This window comes from Protopterus annectens, chromosome 5.part0 (genome assembly GCF_019279795.1).
Source record: "Protopterus annectens isolate FY-2018-M chromosome 5.part0, PAN1.0, whole genome shotgun sequence".
Classification (NCBI taxonomy): Eukaryota; Metazoa; Chordata; order Ceratodontiformes; family Protopteridae; genus Protopterus; species Protopterus annectens.
In genome coordinates this window covers 317,657,459-317,675,167 of record NC_056735.1, presented here as the reverse complement: position 1 = coordinate 317,675,167, position 17,709 = coordinate 317,657,459, and the positions used below count along the sequence as shown (strand labels likewise).

Genomic DNA, 17,709 nt, shown 5'->3' with positions numbered 1-17,709 from the left:
GCACCAGAATACAAGATGCCATGAACCCTAATGCTTGAAGGACTGTCCTTGCAGTCAGCACGGACTGATGAGATAGTTGATGGAAGTAAAGTGACAGACTCTTTTGTTTGTCCGGGGTTAAAAAGGCCATCTGGGCTGCTGTATTCAGTCTCACACCCAGAAAGCACATGTCTTGAGAGGGTCCTAGACTGGACTTTATTTCGCTCGCAGAATACCCTAGGCATCTTAGCACTGCTATGACATATTCCAGATGCGGTAGAAGGTGGTCGTTTAGTTGAGCCAGAATCAGGCAGTCGCCCAAGTAAGGATAAATTTGAATGCCTTGAAGCCTGAAGTAAGCTATCACTGGAGCCAGAACCTTTGTGAATACTCTGGGCAGTAGATAAGCCAAAGGGCAATGCAGAGAACTGATAATGAAAATCTCCAGTTCAAACCGCAGATACTTTCTGCAACTTAGCCTTATGGGCACATGAAGGTAAGCTTCCTTGAGATCCAAAGTTACCATCCAGTGATCCTTGCCCAGCAGAGGTAACAGTTGCTGTAACGTCAACATCTTGAACTTGGGAATGTCCAGATAAGTGTTGAGGATAGATAAATCCAAAATTGGTCTCCACGTGTTCCCCTTCTTTGGTACTAGGAACAGGCGAGAATAAAATCCGAAGCCCCTTTCCGACACAGGGACTGGCTGAATAGCCCCTATCTGGAGTAACTGAGAAACTTGCTTGAGAGCCTCTTTTCTTTGTGGAGGAGGAACATCTGGCATGCCTTTGAAAGGGGCATTGTGTGGAAATAAAATCTGTACCCGTGATGAATGATATCCAGCACCCATCTGTCTTGAGTGATTAAATCCCAATTTTCTTTGAAAAGAGACAATCTTCCTCCTAAAGGAGCTGCCAGACGAGAGTCCACTGGCAGCTGAAAAGGCAGGTCATTGGTTCTGCTTACGAAAGGACTGACCCCTGCCCTCACCAGAAGTCTGAGCAGGTGAACTGTCTGATCTAGGCCTAAACGAACCTTGAGCCCTGCCCCTACCACGCCTAGATCTACCCCTAGACTGGGAACCATAAGCAGGATATGTCCACCCCTTAGCAGGCCAATTTCTACTAAACTTCGAGGCTGCACCTGCAAAAAATCCGTAACAGTCTGCATAGACTTAGCTTTGTCCTCCATTTTCTTTAAAACTGCTTCCACAGGCGGTCCAAACAACACATCAGACTGTAAAGGAGCATCCAAAATCCTGGTCTTAACATGCTCAGCGAAATTCTGATCCTTCAACCATGCATGTCTGAAGAACAGAACTAGTAGCAGCCACCCTCGAGGAGGCCTGAACAGCATCAAAACCACACTGCAAAGAATGCTTACCCACTTGTTCAGACACATGAACCAAATCCAGCAATTCTTTACACTCAATACCTTCCGCCAAAGCATCCACCTTAGATTTCAATTGTGAAAGGAGATAATTCTGATATTTCAGCATATGAAATTGACAATTCAACGCCCTCATGGCTAGAGTGGAAGAAGTATATACTTTCTTACCCCACCTATCCAAAGCCCTTGCCTCTTTATCAGAGGGTACAGGATTTTTAACAACAGAAGCTTTAACACCTTTAGGCCCCTGAGAAACAATTTCTGGGTCCGCCCTGGGACTCTTAAACAAATACTTATGAGCTTGGCACCCTATAATACCTATCAGGCTTAACAGGAGCAGGAGGCAAGGAATCAGGGTTCAGAGAAGCCTCTGCAAAACATCCTCCACCACATTCAACACAGGAGGAATAGCTAAGGGCCTATGCTGAGGCAAAACAAGAATTCCCTAAGCCTTTTCTGGAGTCAGAGTAATCTTGGCCTTCCCATTTAAAGTGCTCCCTCATGGAGTGAAGAGTCTCTGAAAATGAAAAATCCTCAGGAGGAGAAGCTGAAGGAGTGGAATCATCCACATCAGAATCAGAATAAGCAGGAAACTCTTGCAAGTCTTCCACAGAAGACTCTGAAGCCTGTGAACACTGTTCAAAACTATCAAACTCCTGTTCCACCCTAGGCCTCTTATCAGGTGGGGCATAGAACCTCTAATCAGAGTAATCAAATCTTCAGCCATTTTAAGCATATGTTTCTTAGGCACAGAGCCCAAATGCTAGGAGAAGCCCCTACAGAAGCTGAACTTGGCCTTCCTCTAAAAGAAGCTTTGGAAACAGAAGGAGAGGCCCTAACTACCTTGGGAAGAGAGGGAAGAACAGTTACCTGAGAAGCCCCCTCAGCCTGGCCTACTTCCTGAGAGGGCACATCCTGTAACAGTAAAGTATCTGCCTGAGACTCCATAGAGACTCCTGGCAAAACCTCTGGCTCCCCTGAGCCTTCTAAAGGACCGACGTCCGGGACTGCCGGTTCCTCACCCCTAGACTTCACTGTTTTGTCCTTGCGCTTCTTAGATGAAGCAGGCCGGAGCATCCGGCGGCATAGTATAATTGCAACGCTTCCCAAACACTAACCTAGCACAATCAAGCCTCCTCTTAATAGTGCGCTTATTAAATCTAGCACAAGAGCGCAACCAACAACGCCGTGCTCAGGCCCTAAACAAGGTATACACAGTGTATGATAATCCATATGCGGTATCTGCTTCCCACAAGAAATACAGTTATTCACTTTTCTGACATCCGTAATATACTGAGGCAAGAAAAACCAAAATGTTCTAACGGGTTACTTAGCCAACTCTGTACTCGGTCTGAAACTCCGGTTTCGGAAAATCTCAGAACGCCAACCTGCACTCGCAAAATTGCTTCTGCATCGGACCATGCGGCAAATGAGGCTGAGGAAATGACGCCGGTCATGCGCATAGTACCCTGACGCACTGACGCCAGTCTAAAGCCATGACCGACGTCAGCCTTATACTCTGGTATTCGGGCCGACTGGGACGCGGACTATACCCAATAGTCAGGACTGCAGCAAGGGAAGACGAAGAACATCTTTACTGGTACTGAAAAAGCCTTTGGTGCCAACATTCTCAGGACCTGGAAAAGTACAGTTTTGTACCTACCATAAATGTAGATGTTCGAAGATCCACATTGCTGCAGTCCTTACACTTGGGTAGTCCACTGTCCTCGGTCGGCCCGAATATCAAAGTATAAGGCTGACGTCGGTCAAGGCGCATTTGACTGACATCAGGACGTCAGGGTACAAATGCGCATGACCGACGTCATATCCTCAGTCTTTTCTTGCCCCAGATGTCAGAAGACCCTAAAAAGAAAGGTCAAAACCAAAAGACAGCAAACAAACAACCAACCATCCTAGCACTAAAAATATGTACAATATATACAATATACACCATATTGACAACCCAACCCACACAACCGCCTCACAGAGGGGAAGGAGGGAGGGTAAATTGGACTGCAGCAATGTGGATCTTCGAACATCTACATTTATGGTAGGTACAAAACTGTACTATGTTCTTCATCTCACATTGCTGCAGTCCTTACACTTGGGTAGAATCCCAAAGCAGAGGTAAGGGAGGATGGCCAAACTACAAGGAAGCAGGAGCTGCCAAAATGCCCTGCAAAACAGCAGTGGCAAAACCAGCCCTAGATTTAGAATAAAGTGGTAGGTGATAATGCCTAGAGAAAGTATGCACTGAACTCCAAGTAGCTGCCTCCAAAATATCCTTAGTTGCCACCCCCTCAAAAAGCTGTCAAGTGGCAGTAGCCCTAGTGGAATGAGGCCTAATCCCAGCTGGAATCTCCTTGCCATGATGGGAATAACAGAAAGCAATGCAAAACCCAATCCACTTAGAAATAGTTTGTTTTGACACAGGCTTGCCCTGAGAACTCAAAGCAAAAGAAACAAATAACTGCTGAGACTGCCTGAACCCTTTAGTTCTGTCCAAATAATATCGCAACTGCCTGTGTACATCTAAAGTGTGCAAAATCTTTTCCCCTTTATTTTGGGGATTTGCATAAAAAGTAGGCAAATGAATAGTTTGGTTTAAAGCCACACTAGAAACCACTTTTGGCATAAAGGAAGGATTAGTACGTAAAGATACCCTATCCTTATGGAAAATTAAGAAAGGCTCAACCGCCATAAGGGCCTGCAACTCAGAAACCCTTCTTGCAGAGGTAATGGCCAACAAAAAGCAGTCTTCCATGATAAATATTTCAACTCGGTAGTAGCTGCAGGCTCAAAAGGTTGTAGAGTGAGTTTCTCCAACACAAAATTGAGATCCCAAGCAGGAGTAGGAGCTCTACGGGGGGGGGTCTTATATTCTTTGCCCCTCTAAGAAATTGCTTGAACAAAGGATGAGAAAACAATGGTGGGTCACAATCATAGTGAGCCGAAATTGCTGCAGCATGAACCTTAATAGAAGAGAAGGACAAACCTTTGTCCAGTAACTCAGTAAGATATTGAAGAGCCACACTTAAATTAGGCTCAGAAACATCAAAATCCTTTGCTGCACTCCAAAATAAAAATCTCTTCCATTTATCTGCGTACACTTTCCTTGTACTAGGCCTTCTAGCTTCCAAAATAACATTCAAAACTTGCTGTGGAAGTTGAGACCCACTATGGTTCAAAACAGAATATGCCAGGCTGTTAGGTGAAGATAGTGAAGCTTGACATTGAGCAAATTACTGTCCTCCTGAGACAACAGGTGTGGAATCGAAGGCAAAGGCCATGGAGGCTCCCGTACCAGGCTTCTCAGTAATGGGTACCCAATGCTGTCGAGGCCAATCTGGAGCTATCAAAATCATCCTTGGCTTGTCCTGTCTGGCCTTTAGTAGTACCTTTGGGAGGAGAGGCAGAGGTGGAAAGGCATACACATGAAGATTGCTCCAATTGAAAGAAAGAGCATCCACTTTCCAAGCTGTGGGATGAAACCTTTTCGTGCAAAACTTTGGCAGCTGGTGGTTTAGTGGAGAAGCGAACAGATCTATGTCTGGAGTTCCCCATGACACTGTCAATTTCTGAAATACATGAGGATCCAATTTCCACTCGTGGGGATCCATAAGTCGTCTGCTCAACACATCTGCTAAGGAGTTCTGTGCTCCCGGCAGAAACCTTGCCTGAAGATTTAGCTGTAAACCGAGAGCAGTCTCCCACAAAATCATTGCTTGCCTGCATAGAGGATAAGAATGTGTTCCCCTTGCTTGTTGATGTACCACATGACAGTTGTGTTGTCTGTTAGAATCAACACCTGCCCTGGAAGAAGTAAATCCTTGAAAGCTATTAATGCAAACTGGACTGCTAACATCTCCTTCAAGTTGATATGTAGATGTTGTAGTCTGGCAGGCCACTTGTCTTGTATCCACTTTCCATTCAGATGAGCTCCCAAGCTTTGTCTGAGGCATCTGTCGTTAGAATCTGACTCGCCTCTGGCCGGGTCACAGAGAGTCCCTTGTTTAGGTGACATTCCTGAGCCCACCACAACAATTCCTTTTGAATGCAAGGTATTATTTGAATGACAGTGTCCAGATCCTGGCAGTGCTGTGTCCATACATTTTGAGATACCATTGTAACTTCCTCATATGCAGTTTGGCATTGGGAAGCACCAGAATACAAGATGCCATGAACCCCAAGGCTTGAAGGACTGTCCTTGCAGTCAGCCTGGACTGTTGAGACAATTGATGAAAGTAAAGGGAAAGATTCTTTTGTTTGTCCGGGGTCAAAAAGGCCATCTGGGATGCTGTATTCAGTCTTACACCCAGAAAGCACATGTCCTGAGAGGGTACTAGACTGGACTTTATTTCGTTCACAGAATACCCCAGGCATCTTAGCACTGTTATCACATATTCCAAATGATGGAGAAGCTCGTACCTTCCTTGAGCCAGAATCAGGCAATCGTCCAAATAAGGATAGATCTGTATTCCTTTTAGCCTGAGAAAAGCTATCACTGGAGCCAGAACTTTCGTGAACACTCTGGGCGCAGTAGATAAGCCAAAGGGCAATGCAGAGAACTGATAATGAGAAGTCCCAGCCCGAAAACGCAGATACTTCCTGCAACTCAGTCTGATAGGAACATGAAGGTAAGCCTCCTTGAGATCCAAAGTTACCATCCAATGATCTTTGCCCAGCAGAGGTAAAAGCTGTTGTAACGTCAGCATTTTGAACTTGGGAATGTCCAGATAAGTGTTGAGGGTAGATAAATCCAATATTGGTCTCCACGTGTTCCCTTTCTTTGGTACTAGGAACAGGCGAGAATAAAATCCTAGGCCCACTTCTGGCATAGGGACAGGCTGTATGGCCCCTATTTGAAGTAACAGAGAAATTTGTTTGTGAGCCTCTATTCTTTGCTGAGGAGGAACGTCTGGCATGCCTTTGAAAGGAGGCAAGTTATGGAAATAAAACCTGTAACCGTGGTGTATGATATCCAATACCCATCTGTCTTGGGTAATTAAACTCCAATTTTCCTTGAAAAGTGCCAACCTTCCTCCCAAAGGTGCTGCCAGACGAGAAAGCTCTGGCAGCTGAAAAGGTAGGTCATTGGGTCTGTTTACGAAAGGACTGACCCCTGCCCTCACCCGAAGACTGTGCAGGTGAACTCCCTGTTCTAGGCCTGAAAGAGCCCTGAGCTCTGCCCCTACCACGTCTAGACCTACCCCTAGACTGGGAATCATAAGAAGGATACGCCCACCCCTTGGTAGGCCACTTTCTACTAAACTTGAGGCTGAACCTGCAAAAAATCTTTAACAGTCTGCATAGACTTAGCCTTGTCTTCCATTTTCTTTAAGACTGCCTCAACAGGAGAACCAAACAACACATCAGATTGTAAAGGAGCATCTAAAATCCTTGTCTTAACATGGTCAGATAAATTCTGATCCCTCAGCCAGGCGTGCCTGCGAAGAACTGACCCAGTGGCAGCCACCCTAGACGAGGCCTGTACAGCATCAAAACCACATTGCAAAGAATGCTTACCCACCTGTTCAGAAACATGTACTAAATCTTGTAACTCTTTACACTCAATACCTTCCGCCAGAGCATCTACCTTAGACTTCAATTGTGAAAGGAGATAGTTTTGGTATTTCAACATGTGAAACTGGCAATTCAAAGCCCTCATAGCTAGGGTGGAAGAAGTATAAACTTTCTTTCCCCATCTATCCAAAGCCCTGGCCTCTTTATCTGGAGGAACCGGATTTTTGACAACAGAAGCCTTAACACCTTTAGGCCCCTGACTAACAGTTTCTGGGTCTGCCCTAGGACTTTTAAAAAGATACTTATGAGCTTCAGGCACCCTGTAATACCTATCCGGTTTAACTGGAGCAGGAGGCAAAGAATCAGGATTAAGAGAAGCCTCTGCAAAAACATCTTCCACCACATCCAGAACAGGAGGTATAGCCAAAGGCCTATGCTGGGGTAAAAACAAAAATTCCCTAAGCCTTTTCCTGGAATCAGAGAAGTCCTGACCTTCCCACTTAAAATGCTCCCTCATGGAATGAAGAGTCTCTGAAAAAGAAAAATCCTCAGGAGGAGAAGCAGAAGGAGTAGAATCATCCACATCAGAATCAGAATAAGGAGAATACTCCTGCAAGTCTTCAGCCGAAGACTCTGAAACATCCGAAGCCTGCTCAAAACTCCCTAGCTCAGGTTCCACCCTAGGTCTTTTATCAGGAGGGGGCAAAGAACCTCTAATCAAAGTAATCAAATCTTCTGCCATTTTAAGCATATGCTTCTTGGGCACAGTTCCAGAAGAACTAGGGGTGACACCAACTGAAGCTAAACCTGGCCTGCCTCTGGGAGAAGCCTTGGAAACAGAAGGAGAGGGCCTAACCACCCTAGGAAGGGAGGGGAATACAGTAACCTGAGAAGCCCCTTCGGCCTGACCTGCCTCCTGAGAGGCCACATCCTGCAATAACAAAGTCTCTCCCTGGGACTCCAAAGAAACCTCCAGCGGAACCACCGGCTCCACCGACACCTCTAAAGAACCGGCGTCCGGAACGGACGGTTCTTCTAGCCTAGGCTTAGCAGCTTTGTCCTTGCGCTTCTTCGAAGAAGCGGGCGTCGGAGCATCCGACGGCATTTTATAATTACACCGCTTCCCGAAGACTAACCTGGCACAATCTAACCTCCTCTTTATAGTGCGCTTATTGAATCTAGCACAAGAGCGACACCCAACAACGTCGTGCTCAGGCCCTAAACAAGGAATACACAAAGTATGATAATCTCTATGCGGTATCTGTTTCCCACAAGAAATACAGTTATTCACTTTTTCTGACATCCGGTAAACCACTGAGGCAAGAAAAAACTAAAATATTCCCCAACGGGGTACTTAGCCAACTTTGACTCGGTCTGAAACTCCAAATTCGAAAAATTTCAGAACGCCAACCGGCACTTGCAACGCTGCTTCTGCATCGGACCATGCGGCAAAAAAGACTGAGGATATGACGTCGGTCATGCGCATTTGTACCCTGACGTCCTGTCGTCAGTCAAATGCGCCTTGACCGACGTCAGCCTTATACTTTGATATTCGGGCCGACCGAGGACAGCGGACTACCCATGTGTAAGGACTGCAGCAATGTGAGATGAAGAACATCTATTATACCTGTGGTACCCTGTCTAAAGAAAAACTTTCTTTGGTGGGCAGCAGCATGCAACCACAAGGGACTTCCCTATTCACAACCCCATTCCGTCCAGACCCTAACCACAGACACATCAGACTGTTCCTGGTATGCCTGGAGTACTCACCTGGACGGAAAGTGCATTCAGGGCCACTGCAGCCCAAACCAAATCCATCTGCGCATCAACCAAAAAGAGATGCTAGCTGTTCAGCACGCTCTGAGAGCTTTCAGATCCCTGCTCTCACCAGGCCCTCTACTAATCAAAACTGACACCACCACAGTAATGTGGTGTATCAACCAGCAGGGGGAAACCCACTCTGCAGGCTAGCCATGACCCTTTGGAACACAGCCTCAGACATGCATATTCATCTGCAAGCCCAATCCCTGCCAGGCAACCAAAATTCTCTGGCAGGCAACTTAAGCAGAAATCTCCTGGACCCACATGAGTGGCAATTAAACCACAACACCTTCAACCTTGTGACTCAAAAATAGGGTAACCCAAAGGTGGACCTATTTGCTTCCGCCTACAACCAACAGCTCAGCAAATTCTGCACCAGGGAACCTCACAGCAAAGCCTGGAAAGAGGATGCACTATCCTTCCAGTGGGCAAACCTCCTATGCATTTCCCCCTCTACCTCTTCTTACCAGAGTACTACTCAAAATAAGGGAGGAAAGGCCAAGGGCAATCCTGATTGCCCTAGACTGGCCATGACAACATTGGTACCCACTACTGCGCAGTCTGTCCCCGTTGCCTCCATAGCACCTCCCCCAGATTCCAACTCTCATGACTCAGCAGGAGGGAGAGTTCTTGCATCCACAGTTGTAGACCCTGAACCTAGCAGCCTGGTTTATTCCTTGACTTCTCCTCCAGTGGCCAGCCTAAGCAAACAAGTCCTGGATGTCATAAGTGAAGCCAGACAACCCAGTACTAGAAAATCCTATGCTGGCAAGTGGAAAAGGTATAGTTCCTGGATCCAGCATGGTTTATTCCTTGACTTCTCCCTCCAGTGGCCAGCCTAAGCAAGCAAGTCCTGGATGTCATAAGTGAAGCCAGACAACCCAGTACTAGAAAATCCTATGCTGACAAGTGGAAAAGGTATACCTGGATCCAGACTGAAGGAGCGGACCCAGCACAGCCCTCCTTACCTCTCATCCTGGATTACCTAGCAGAAATACTCCTAAGGGGCCTATCCTTCTCTTCCATTAAAATCCACGCCTCTGCCATCTTTGCACATTACAGAATTGAGCCACCTCTCTTCTCACACCCTATCATCAGGCAGTTCCTGAGAGGGTCTAACAACCTAAGGCCACCAAGAAGAGCCCCTACCCCTGCTTGGGGCCTTAACTGTGTTGGAAAAGCTCATGCACCACCCCTTTCAGCCTGCAGCTTCAGCAGATTTAAAGTTCCTCTCTTGAAAAACAGCCTTGCTTGTGGCCATCACTTCAGCTAGAAGACTGTCTGAGCTACAAGCACTTATGGCTGTGGAACCTTCCATCATTTTTCATGCTGACAGGGTCTCCCTCAGGACTAACCTAACCTTCATGCCTAAGGTGGTGTCCAGTGTGGCTCTCAACTAATTTATTCATTTGCCCATCTTTTTCCCTAAACCTCAAAATAAGGGGGAAAGGATCCTGCACTCTTTAAATGTGCACAGACAGCTCAGATTCTACCTGGATAGGACTAATCCCTTTAGGAAATCTGACCAGTTACTATTCAGCTTTGCACCATGGCAGAGGGCAAAGCCATATCAAAACAAACCACTTCCAAATGGCTAGCACACTGCATCCATTTCTGTTACAAACACCATGGGAAACCACCCCAGAGGGGGTCAGAACACATTCTACTGGGGCAACTTCAACCTCTACAGCCTTTCTCAGAGGGGTTCCTACCAGGGACATCCTGGAAGCTGCAACATGGAGTTCTGTTCATATCTTCACCAAGCACTACCACCCTGCATATCTTTTCAGAATCCAGGGCAGGCTTTGCAACAGCAGTCCTGCAGAGTTATACTAGCCAGCCCCAACTCATCTTGACTGCCTCCACCCATTCCTCAGCTTTGGGAGTCAATCCAAGTGTGATGACTGCAACAGTGAAACACAAAGAACATAGTACATTTGTGTACACTTACCATAAATGTAGATGTTAGAGTGTACTCACTGTTGCAGTCTTGGTTTCCCAGCCTCCTTGCGTCTCTCTTCTTCACCCTTACAGGGCTATTGATATTTACTTTCTACTGGTGGTGTTACTCCACCATAACTGTGCTCCCTTTTGGAGGCTCCTGACATTTGGGGCAAGAAAAACTGATGTAATGGCGTTGGCTGCCTGTTTTTATACCATTGACGACCTGACATCAGTCCTGGAGCGACAGCAACCGATGCAGAAATACGAAGCCTCTGGTATTCGGGCCGACTGAGGGCTACCCCTGGCAGGATAACCCAAGTGTGATGACTGCAAACAGTGAATACACTCGAACATCTACATGTATGGTAAGTGTACACAACTGTTCTTTCTTAATATAGATGCATCTTTCACAAATTGAATTTTTGTGAACTAGAGTAAGAGGGTTGTCCGTATACATGAGGCACTTGCTACATTGCCTCAGGATGCCCATGTTGGCCAAGCAGGCTGGGGAAACTGTGGGAAAATGTCTGTCCATAGTGCAAGGTAAATCAGTGTAGTCAGAACAGGAAGAGGACAGGAAGGACCAGGTAAGGTAGAGGGACAAGAGAATAGGCCTAAATAAGGAGGGGCTAGTGGGTAGGACTTGATGGTACCTCAGAAGCTGCGCCTAGTGTTCCACCTCACAGTGGAGCAGGACCACGTGAAACCTTCAAAGGAGCACCAACTGTGGGCTAAGGGAAATTTAGCAAGGAGGAAGTTTGTGCCAATAACTGCCAATGGTACCCACCCCTATGCAGCAGTGCACTTAGCGCAAAACAAGAACAAAGCAGCTAATGTAAGGAAACAAATGAAAAAGCTCAAACAGAGCCCTGAACCAGTAAACCTTTAGATAGTCCTACTGTACTTCTCCGTCCACAAGGGTACGGGGGGGGGGGGGTTTCTCCAAGAAAAGATGTCCTGATTTTTAGTGTTCAATCCCACACAGAACTGGATCCAATCTATACTATGGCCAACAGAAGTGTAATTGGAGAACATAATAAAAAAGCAGAAATACTTTTTCCCTTAAATTAAATAAGCAACAGTGTAAAAAGCAGCACAGTAGAACAGATCTTTTACTTAAATTAGATAAAAGCAGCATCTGGAATGAAATATAGTGAAAGTGCACAAATGCAGTAGCAAAAAATGAACTTCGCGTTCGTAGTTCTCTCGGCTTGGTATGAACAGAGGAGCGGAGGCTGGTCACCTAACTCTCTGTAGCCCTTCTAAGACTACAGCCAACTCACACAAACGTGGATCTTAAGTAAAACATGAGAACAAAGCAGCTAATGCAAGGAAACCAATGAAAAAGGTCAAACTGAGCCCTGAACCACTAAACTTTTAATTAGATAGTTCTACTGTACTTCTCTTGCCATGAGGGGATGGAAGGGGGGGGGTCTCCAAGAAAAGATGTGCTGATTTTTAGTGCTCAATCCCAAACAGAACTAGAGTCAGCTGGTCTGAAACCAATACATACTGTGGCCAACAGAAGTGCAACGAAACACAGAATAAAAAAGAAGTACTTTTTCCCTTAAACAAGCAACAGCATATTTTCCTTAAATTAAATAAGCAACAGTGCAAAAGGCAGCACAGTAGAACAGATATTTTATTTAAATTAAATAAAAGCAGCAGTTGATACAAAATACAGTAAAAGTGCAACAAATGCAGTAGCAAAAAAAAAAAAAAAAAAAGAAAAAAAAAAAGGAAGTTGGCATACAACAAAGTAGCTTATGCAAGGAAACCAATGAAAAAGTTCAAACGGAGCCCTGAACCAGTAAACCTTTAGATAGTCCTACTGAACTTCTCCTGCCACGGGGGTACAGGGGGTTTCTCCAAGAAAAGATGTCCTGATTTTTAGTGCTCAATCCCAAACAGAACTGGATTCAGCCTGTCTGAATCCAATCTATATTACGGCCAGCCAACAGAAGTGTTAATAGAACACAGAATAAAAAAAAGCAGAAATACTTTTTTCTTTAAGTCAGTTAAGCAACAGTGTAAAAGGCAGCACAGCAGAACAGATCCTTTACTTAAATTAGACAAAAGCAGCAGCTGGTCTGAAATACAAAGTACACAAATGCAGAAGCAAAAAATGAGCCTAGCATCTGTAGTTCTCTCGGGTGGTTGGTATAAACAGAAGAGCAGAGGCTGGTCACCCAACTCTCTGGAGCTCTTCTGAGACCAACAATTTTAGTAAAAATAAACTATTTAAAAGGTGAAAAACTAATGTGTATAACAAAACAAAAATAGATCTTTTAAAACTGTCTACTCAGCAGACAAACACTGAATGCAATTAAGTGCCACCATATTGTGAAACTCAAAATCTGTAGTCTTAACACCTCAAAGCAAATGTGTATACAATTCTAAAGTTAATGTCAAAAAAGCAACAGAGATCAATGTTCATTAAATCGCTCTCAGTGCCTTTCAGATGATATGCTACTCAAAAATTTCATTTTCTGGACTTCAGATCAACCTTTCATTTTAAACTGCACTTTCCAAAGTTCATACAAAAACTTCAAAATAAATAAACTGACAATGAACATGTAGTTTCAAAATTCTTTATTTTTTGACAGCCTAAACATTAAAAGGCCGCAGCATAGATCTCATCTTCTCAGAATCTCCTATCCTTGCTGAAAAAAAGATGCCTCTATACAGGGAAATATGGAAACAGCAAGTGTGTGGAATTGTTCAAACAAGATTGGATGTCCTTTGAAGATTAGCTGACAAACTGCTTCCATGAGTGAAAAAGCTTCTCATAGTGACGGGTCCTTGATCTTACTATTAGTCATCATCCACAGTTGGCTTGATTGTAACACCTCGTCGTATCTGCCCCCAGCCAATTAATCTGCATGAAAATAACCAACACAATGTCAAACATTCTGTGGAAGTAAATATCAAAACTCTAAAGAAAAATGCTGAACTATAAAAGGTGTTGTCAAATAACTTTCCAATTAAACATGTACCACCAAGTCTTATTATTTTAGTCCAAGAAAGAGGTGGATACTTGATACAAAACAGTTATATTGAGATCAACAACTAGCTTCTGTAGCATCTGGTGCAGTCTCCAATCTGGCACCCTCAACTTTAAGTTGAGGAACATCTTGGGCACAAAACTGTAGCAAACCCACTTGCTACAAATATAATAACCAACTTGCTGCAGTCACATTACCATACACTAAATGACTTCAATCCTGACCACACAAACAGTATCAGCATTCACTTTTGAAAGCCTGTACTGCAATACAGCATCTCTGGCAACAGCTGATCATGTCCCTAATGCCTTGCACCACGGGCAGCTGCCCCCTTTACCCCATCCTAGCCACTTTTCTACCCATAATTACCCACCCAAATCAACCTGATACACTGTCATCTGTTATTTCTCCTTCCTTCCTCAACTCCAATTCAGTGCATCTTTCTTTGACGTGCTCACTCAGGGGGTGGAGTTACTGCCAAGAAATGCACAATCACAACACTAGCAGAGCACTCCAGCACTCTAATCTTGACAACTCTAACTATGTAACATGCAAGTCTCCTGCATAACAAGAAGAATGAAGGTCTGGGCACCTCTTACATAGGTTACTTTTTACTTGCCATACTTTCATGGGATTGTACAGAAGGGCAATAATATCAGAGGACTGCTAGAAATCCATTTACTATCCCCATGGAGAACCCATGAAGCTCAACTGAACAGGTAAGAATGCATTACCCAATATCAGACCCTTCTTGATGTGGGGTCTATGACAAAAAGTCACAAGTAGCAAACTCCCAATGGCCATCAAAAGCCACAAGACAGCCAAGAGGTGAAAGTTCAGAAACCCAAGTTCTGAAGTAGCAAGGTACCAAATGAAAATTAGCTCCTGGAGTGAGTAACAATCCAAGCAATAATGCTTGGTGAAGGTGGGAGACAGTGACCAAGTAACCAGAGCATAAATGTCTATAATGCAAACAATTGTTTAAGCAAACACTGAAAATGGTTACTCTTTTGGAGCAGTGACATTTGACAGCAAGATTTTCCAAAGTCTACAGTCTGATGGCTAAAAACAATGCATTCTTTATACACTTGAGGTTTCCCTGGCAACTGCCAACCTTCCCTCCTAAGAACAAGAGCTGAACAGTTGACGTGACAGAACATCTTTCGCCACCTCTAGGACGATGGCTGCCAGGATTTATACAGTTCAACATCTAAAACTTTCCCAGGCTGCACAGCTTCTCCCTTTTTACTGTACGCCTGTGGATAGAAAATACCTCTCCACTTCTCATTTTATATTTATTCACACTTTGTTTACTCGGTTAGTCTAACTAGACTAGTAGCCTCTTTTCAGCGGAGACCCAATGTGGTTTTTAAACTACACCATGGAACTTCCCCCAACTCTTTTCGATAAGCGCCATGGGATCTTTCACATGCAACTGAGCTACCACCAAGTCAAGTAGATGGGACTTCATTTTAATGTCTCATCCAAAGGAAGACAGAGGACTGCAGCACACCCTAATGCTGCACTGTAGTGTTAGCAATCCGAAAACCTAGAATTTGAACAGGATTTGCAGTCTTCAGGTCTTCCAGCACAAAAGGGGAGTGTGAAACTTGAGTCACTGACTTTTGCTATAGTCTGTGAATGGCTGTAGGCTACATTTTTTCTTTTGTTTTGCAGTTTTTAGTGTTCTTTTTTTCTCATCAAGACTCTATGTCTTCCAGAAGAACAGAGCACTGGGATGGTCAGTCCTGCCTGTTACATCACAGTGTCGTTGTATTAAATTGAGTTTTTATCCACTACTGGTTTTTGGTGGTTTTTCAGACCATTTCCCCATCCCAGTGCACCATTCTTGTGGATTTCCAGGTTTTACTTTAGTACACATTTGCTATTTTTTGGCTTTGGACATTTTCCTTTTATCTCCTGTTGTCTCTTCTCCCAGTCACCTCCAAATACAGATCCTTAGGTATCTGAAAATTTGACTTGTCTGCCAAAATGTTATTCATTCCTACTACGGTATAGTTGAAATCAACTGAATTTTTATCCACTACCAGTTTTTGGTGGTTCTTTCAATTTTGAACCATTTCCCCACCCCAGTGTACCATTCTTGTGTATTACTAGGTTTTACTTTAGGGCACGTTTGCTGTTTTTTGGCTTTGCACATTTTCCTTTTATCTCCTGTCTTCTCTTCTCTCAGTCACCTCCGAATGCAGATCCTTTAGTATCTGAAAATTTGACGCGTTTGTTTTTCCTCTGGCACAGGAATTTATGTTAGATTCTTGCTGTGCAGATACTATTAATTCTTTAGTACTGCTCAGTTAAAATACTGAGAATGGACCATCTAACTGTATACTTTTTTGTATTGATTGGCATTTTTCCTTTTTTAGTACGCACTGCAACTGAAAGCATATTTCTTCAAACTGGCTTAATGCAGGTGCCTCCCCCTAGGCTACATCACTTAACTCCCTCTCGCAATATTTGTTTTACTGGATGATAAACTATTTGATCTCCTAAGCCCCCATTTTGAATCTCTTCAGCCCTCAATACTTCTCTAGTGTTATTTTTTTTTCTTTTCCTTTTGAACTGGTATTCTACATAGCAAGTTAGCAAGTATAATATACAGTAAAAAACTAAACTACATATAGATGTAGCACCACATATGTCAAGTTGTAAATGGTTCTACATTTTATTTGTACACAATGCCTTTCTGTTACTTCACTTTCAATACCAAGTCAAATGTTTTTAGTTTGCAATGGAAATTACTACAGATCTGTTTTTGTTTTATTATTTTGAACTCTGGTCTGAACCTGAAATTGGTCCACTGTGATCAATGTTCTACCACAGTTAAATTTAAATAAAGTAAATGGCTTTTCTTGACATTCAATTTGATCAGTCTTTGAAAACAAGATTTCTTAAAATTAGTGACATGCATTTGAAAAGTTGACAGGCATTGTTAAAATATTCTGTTTGGTGCTTGAAACGAGCCAGGTACATTACAGACGTTCAAATGTTAACCTTGAACATACTATATTTCAGTGGCCTTTGAGACAATTGCTTTCAGTCTCTCTTCAATCAGCCTACTTTAGGCTTTAGTATCAGCCCTGGCTGTACTTTTATTTGGCTCATGGACTTCTTTTGACATTGTTCCCTTCTGGGCTCAAGCTTCACCTTGACACTGACCCCAGATCTGGGTTGACATGAGTTTTAGGAAGCTTTAATTCCTGGCCTGATGTTGACTGGCTGGGTCAGTTTCCACATTCATGTCGACCCAGGTCCACAGAAGGGATCAGTTTATAAAAGCTGGACATCAAGTTGAATTCTTAACATCTGTCTGGCAGTCACGGGTCTCAACCCAAACTGTGCTACTGGGGCCGATACTTCCTTTCCTACTAATATTTGAGGCTTGCCTTCAGTGCCAAGTGCCAATATCAGTCACTGTCAATATGTACTTAGTCTTAACCTTAACTCTCCTTGTTTGTTACCAATACTGGATGCTAATATGGACCATTTTTCATTGGCCTACAGCCACTGAGTTTGATCCACAGAGTTTTTATTGAGAGTGGTTATGTCACCAATAATCTTGGTCACGAGCATCAGATTTTTCTGTTCTTCTTGGTGATTACTGTAATTTTTTTTAAGTGTTTCATTTTTACATATATATTTTTTTCTTTTAAGAGTTTACGGAGCTTTAGCGCTAGCTTCCAAAGACAATCAGACCTATACATGATGATCTAGGGTGATATGCTCACCTAATGATTGATTTTTCCCCCATATACCATACAAACTACAATTTTACAGGATTAACTGCTTAATCTTAATAGCCTGCTTTTAAGAATACAGAATGGAACTTAATTTTCATGACAAAGTTCAGGCTCATACAAATGGTTCCTTCCCTCCTTGCTGTTATGTCTCCATGGTCAAGTGGGTTACAGATAACATTATACTACCCTTCACCAAATGTGGTCAGCTTATAGCTTTGCCACATTTCTTTACAGCACTTTCCAACTTGATTCCTGTTTGCAGGAAAGGAGGTGAAATTCAGTTAAAGAAT

General features: G+C 43.7%; 1 protein-coding gene across 1 annotated transcript in view; it reads right to left on the bottom strand.

Annotated features, from left to right (window-relative positions):
- Positions 1 to 13,231: 13,231 nt before the first annotated feature.
- Positions 13,232 to 17,709, bottom strand: part of EIF2S3 (eukaryotic translation initiation factor 2 subunit gamma) — a 1,527,509-nt gene continuing 1,523,031 nt past the window's right edge. Inside the window, exon 14 of the mRNA XM_044071831.1 lies at positions 13,232 to 13,534. Within this exon, the coding sequence (XP_043927766.1) occupies positions 13,471 to 13,534 (64 nt within the window). The 3' untranslated portion in view covers positions 13,232 to 13,470. The remainder of the gene's footprint in view (positions 13,535 to 17,709) is intronic.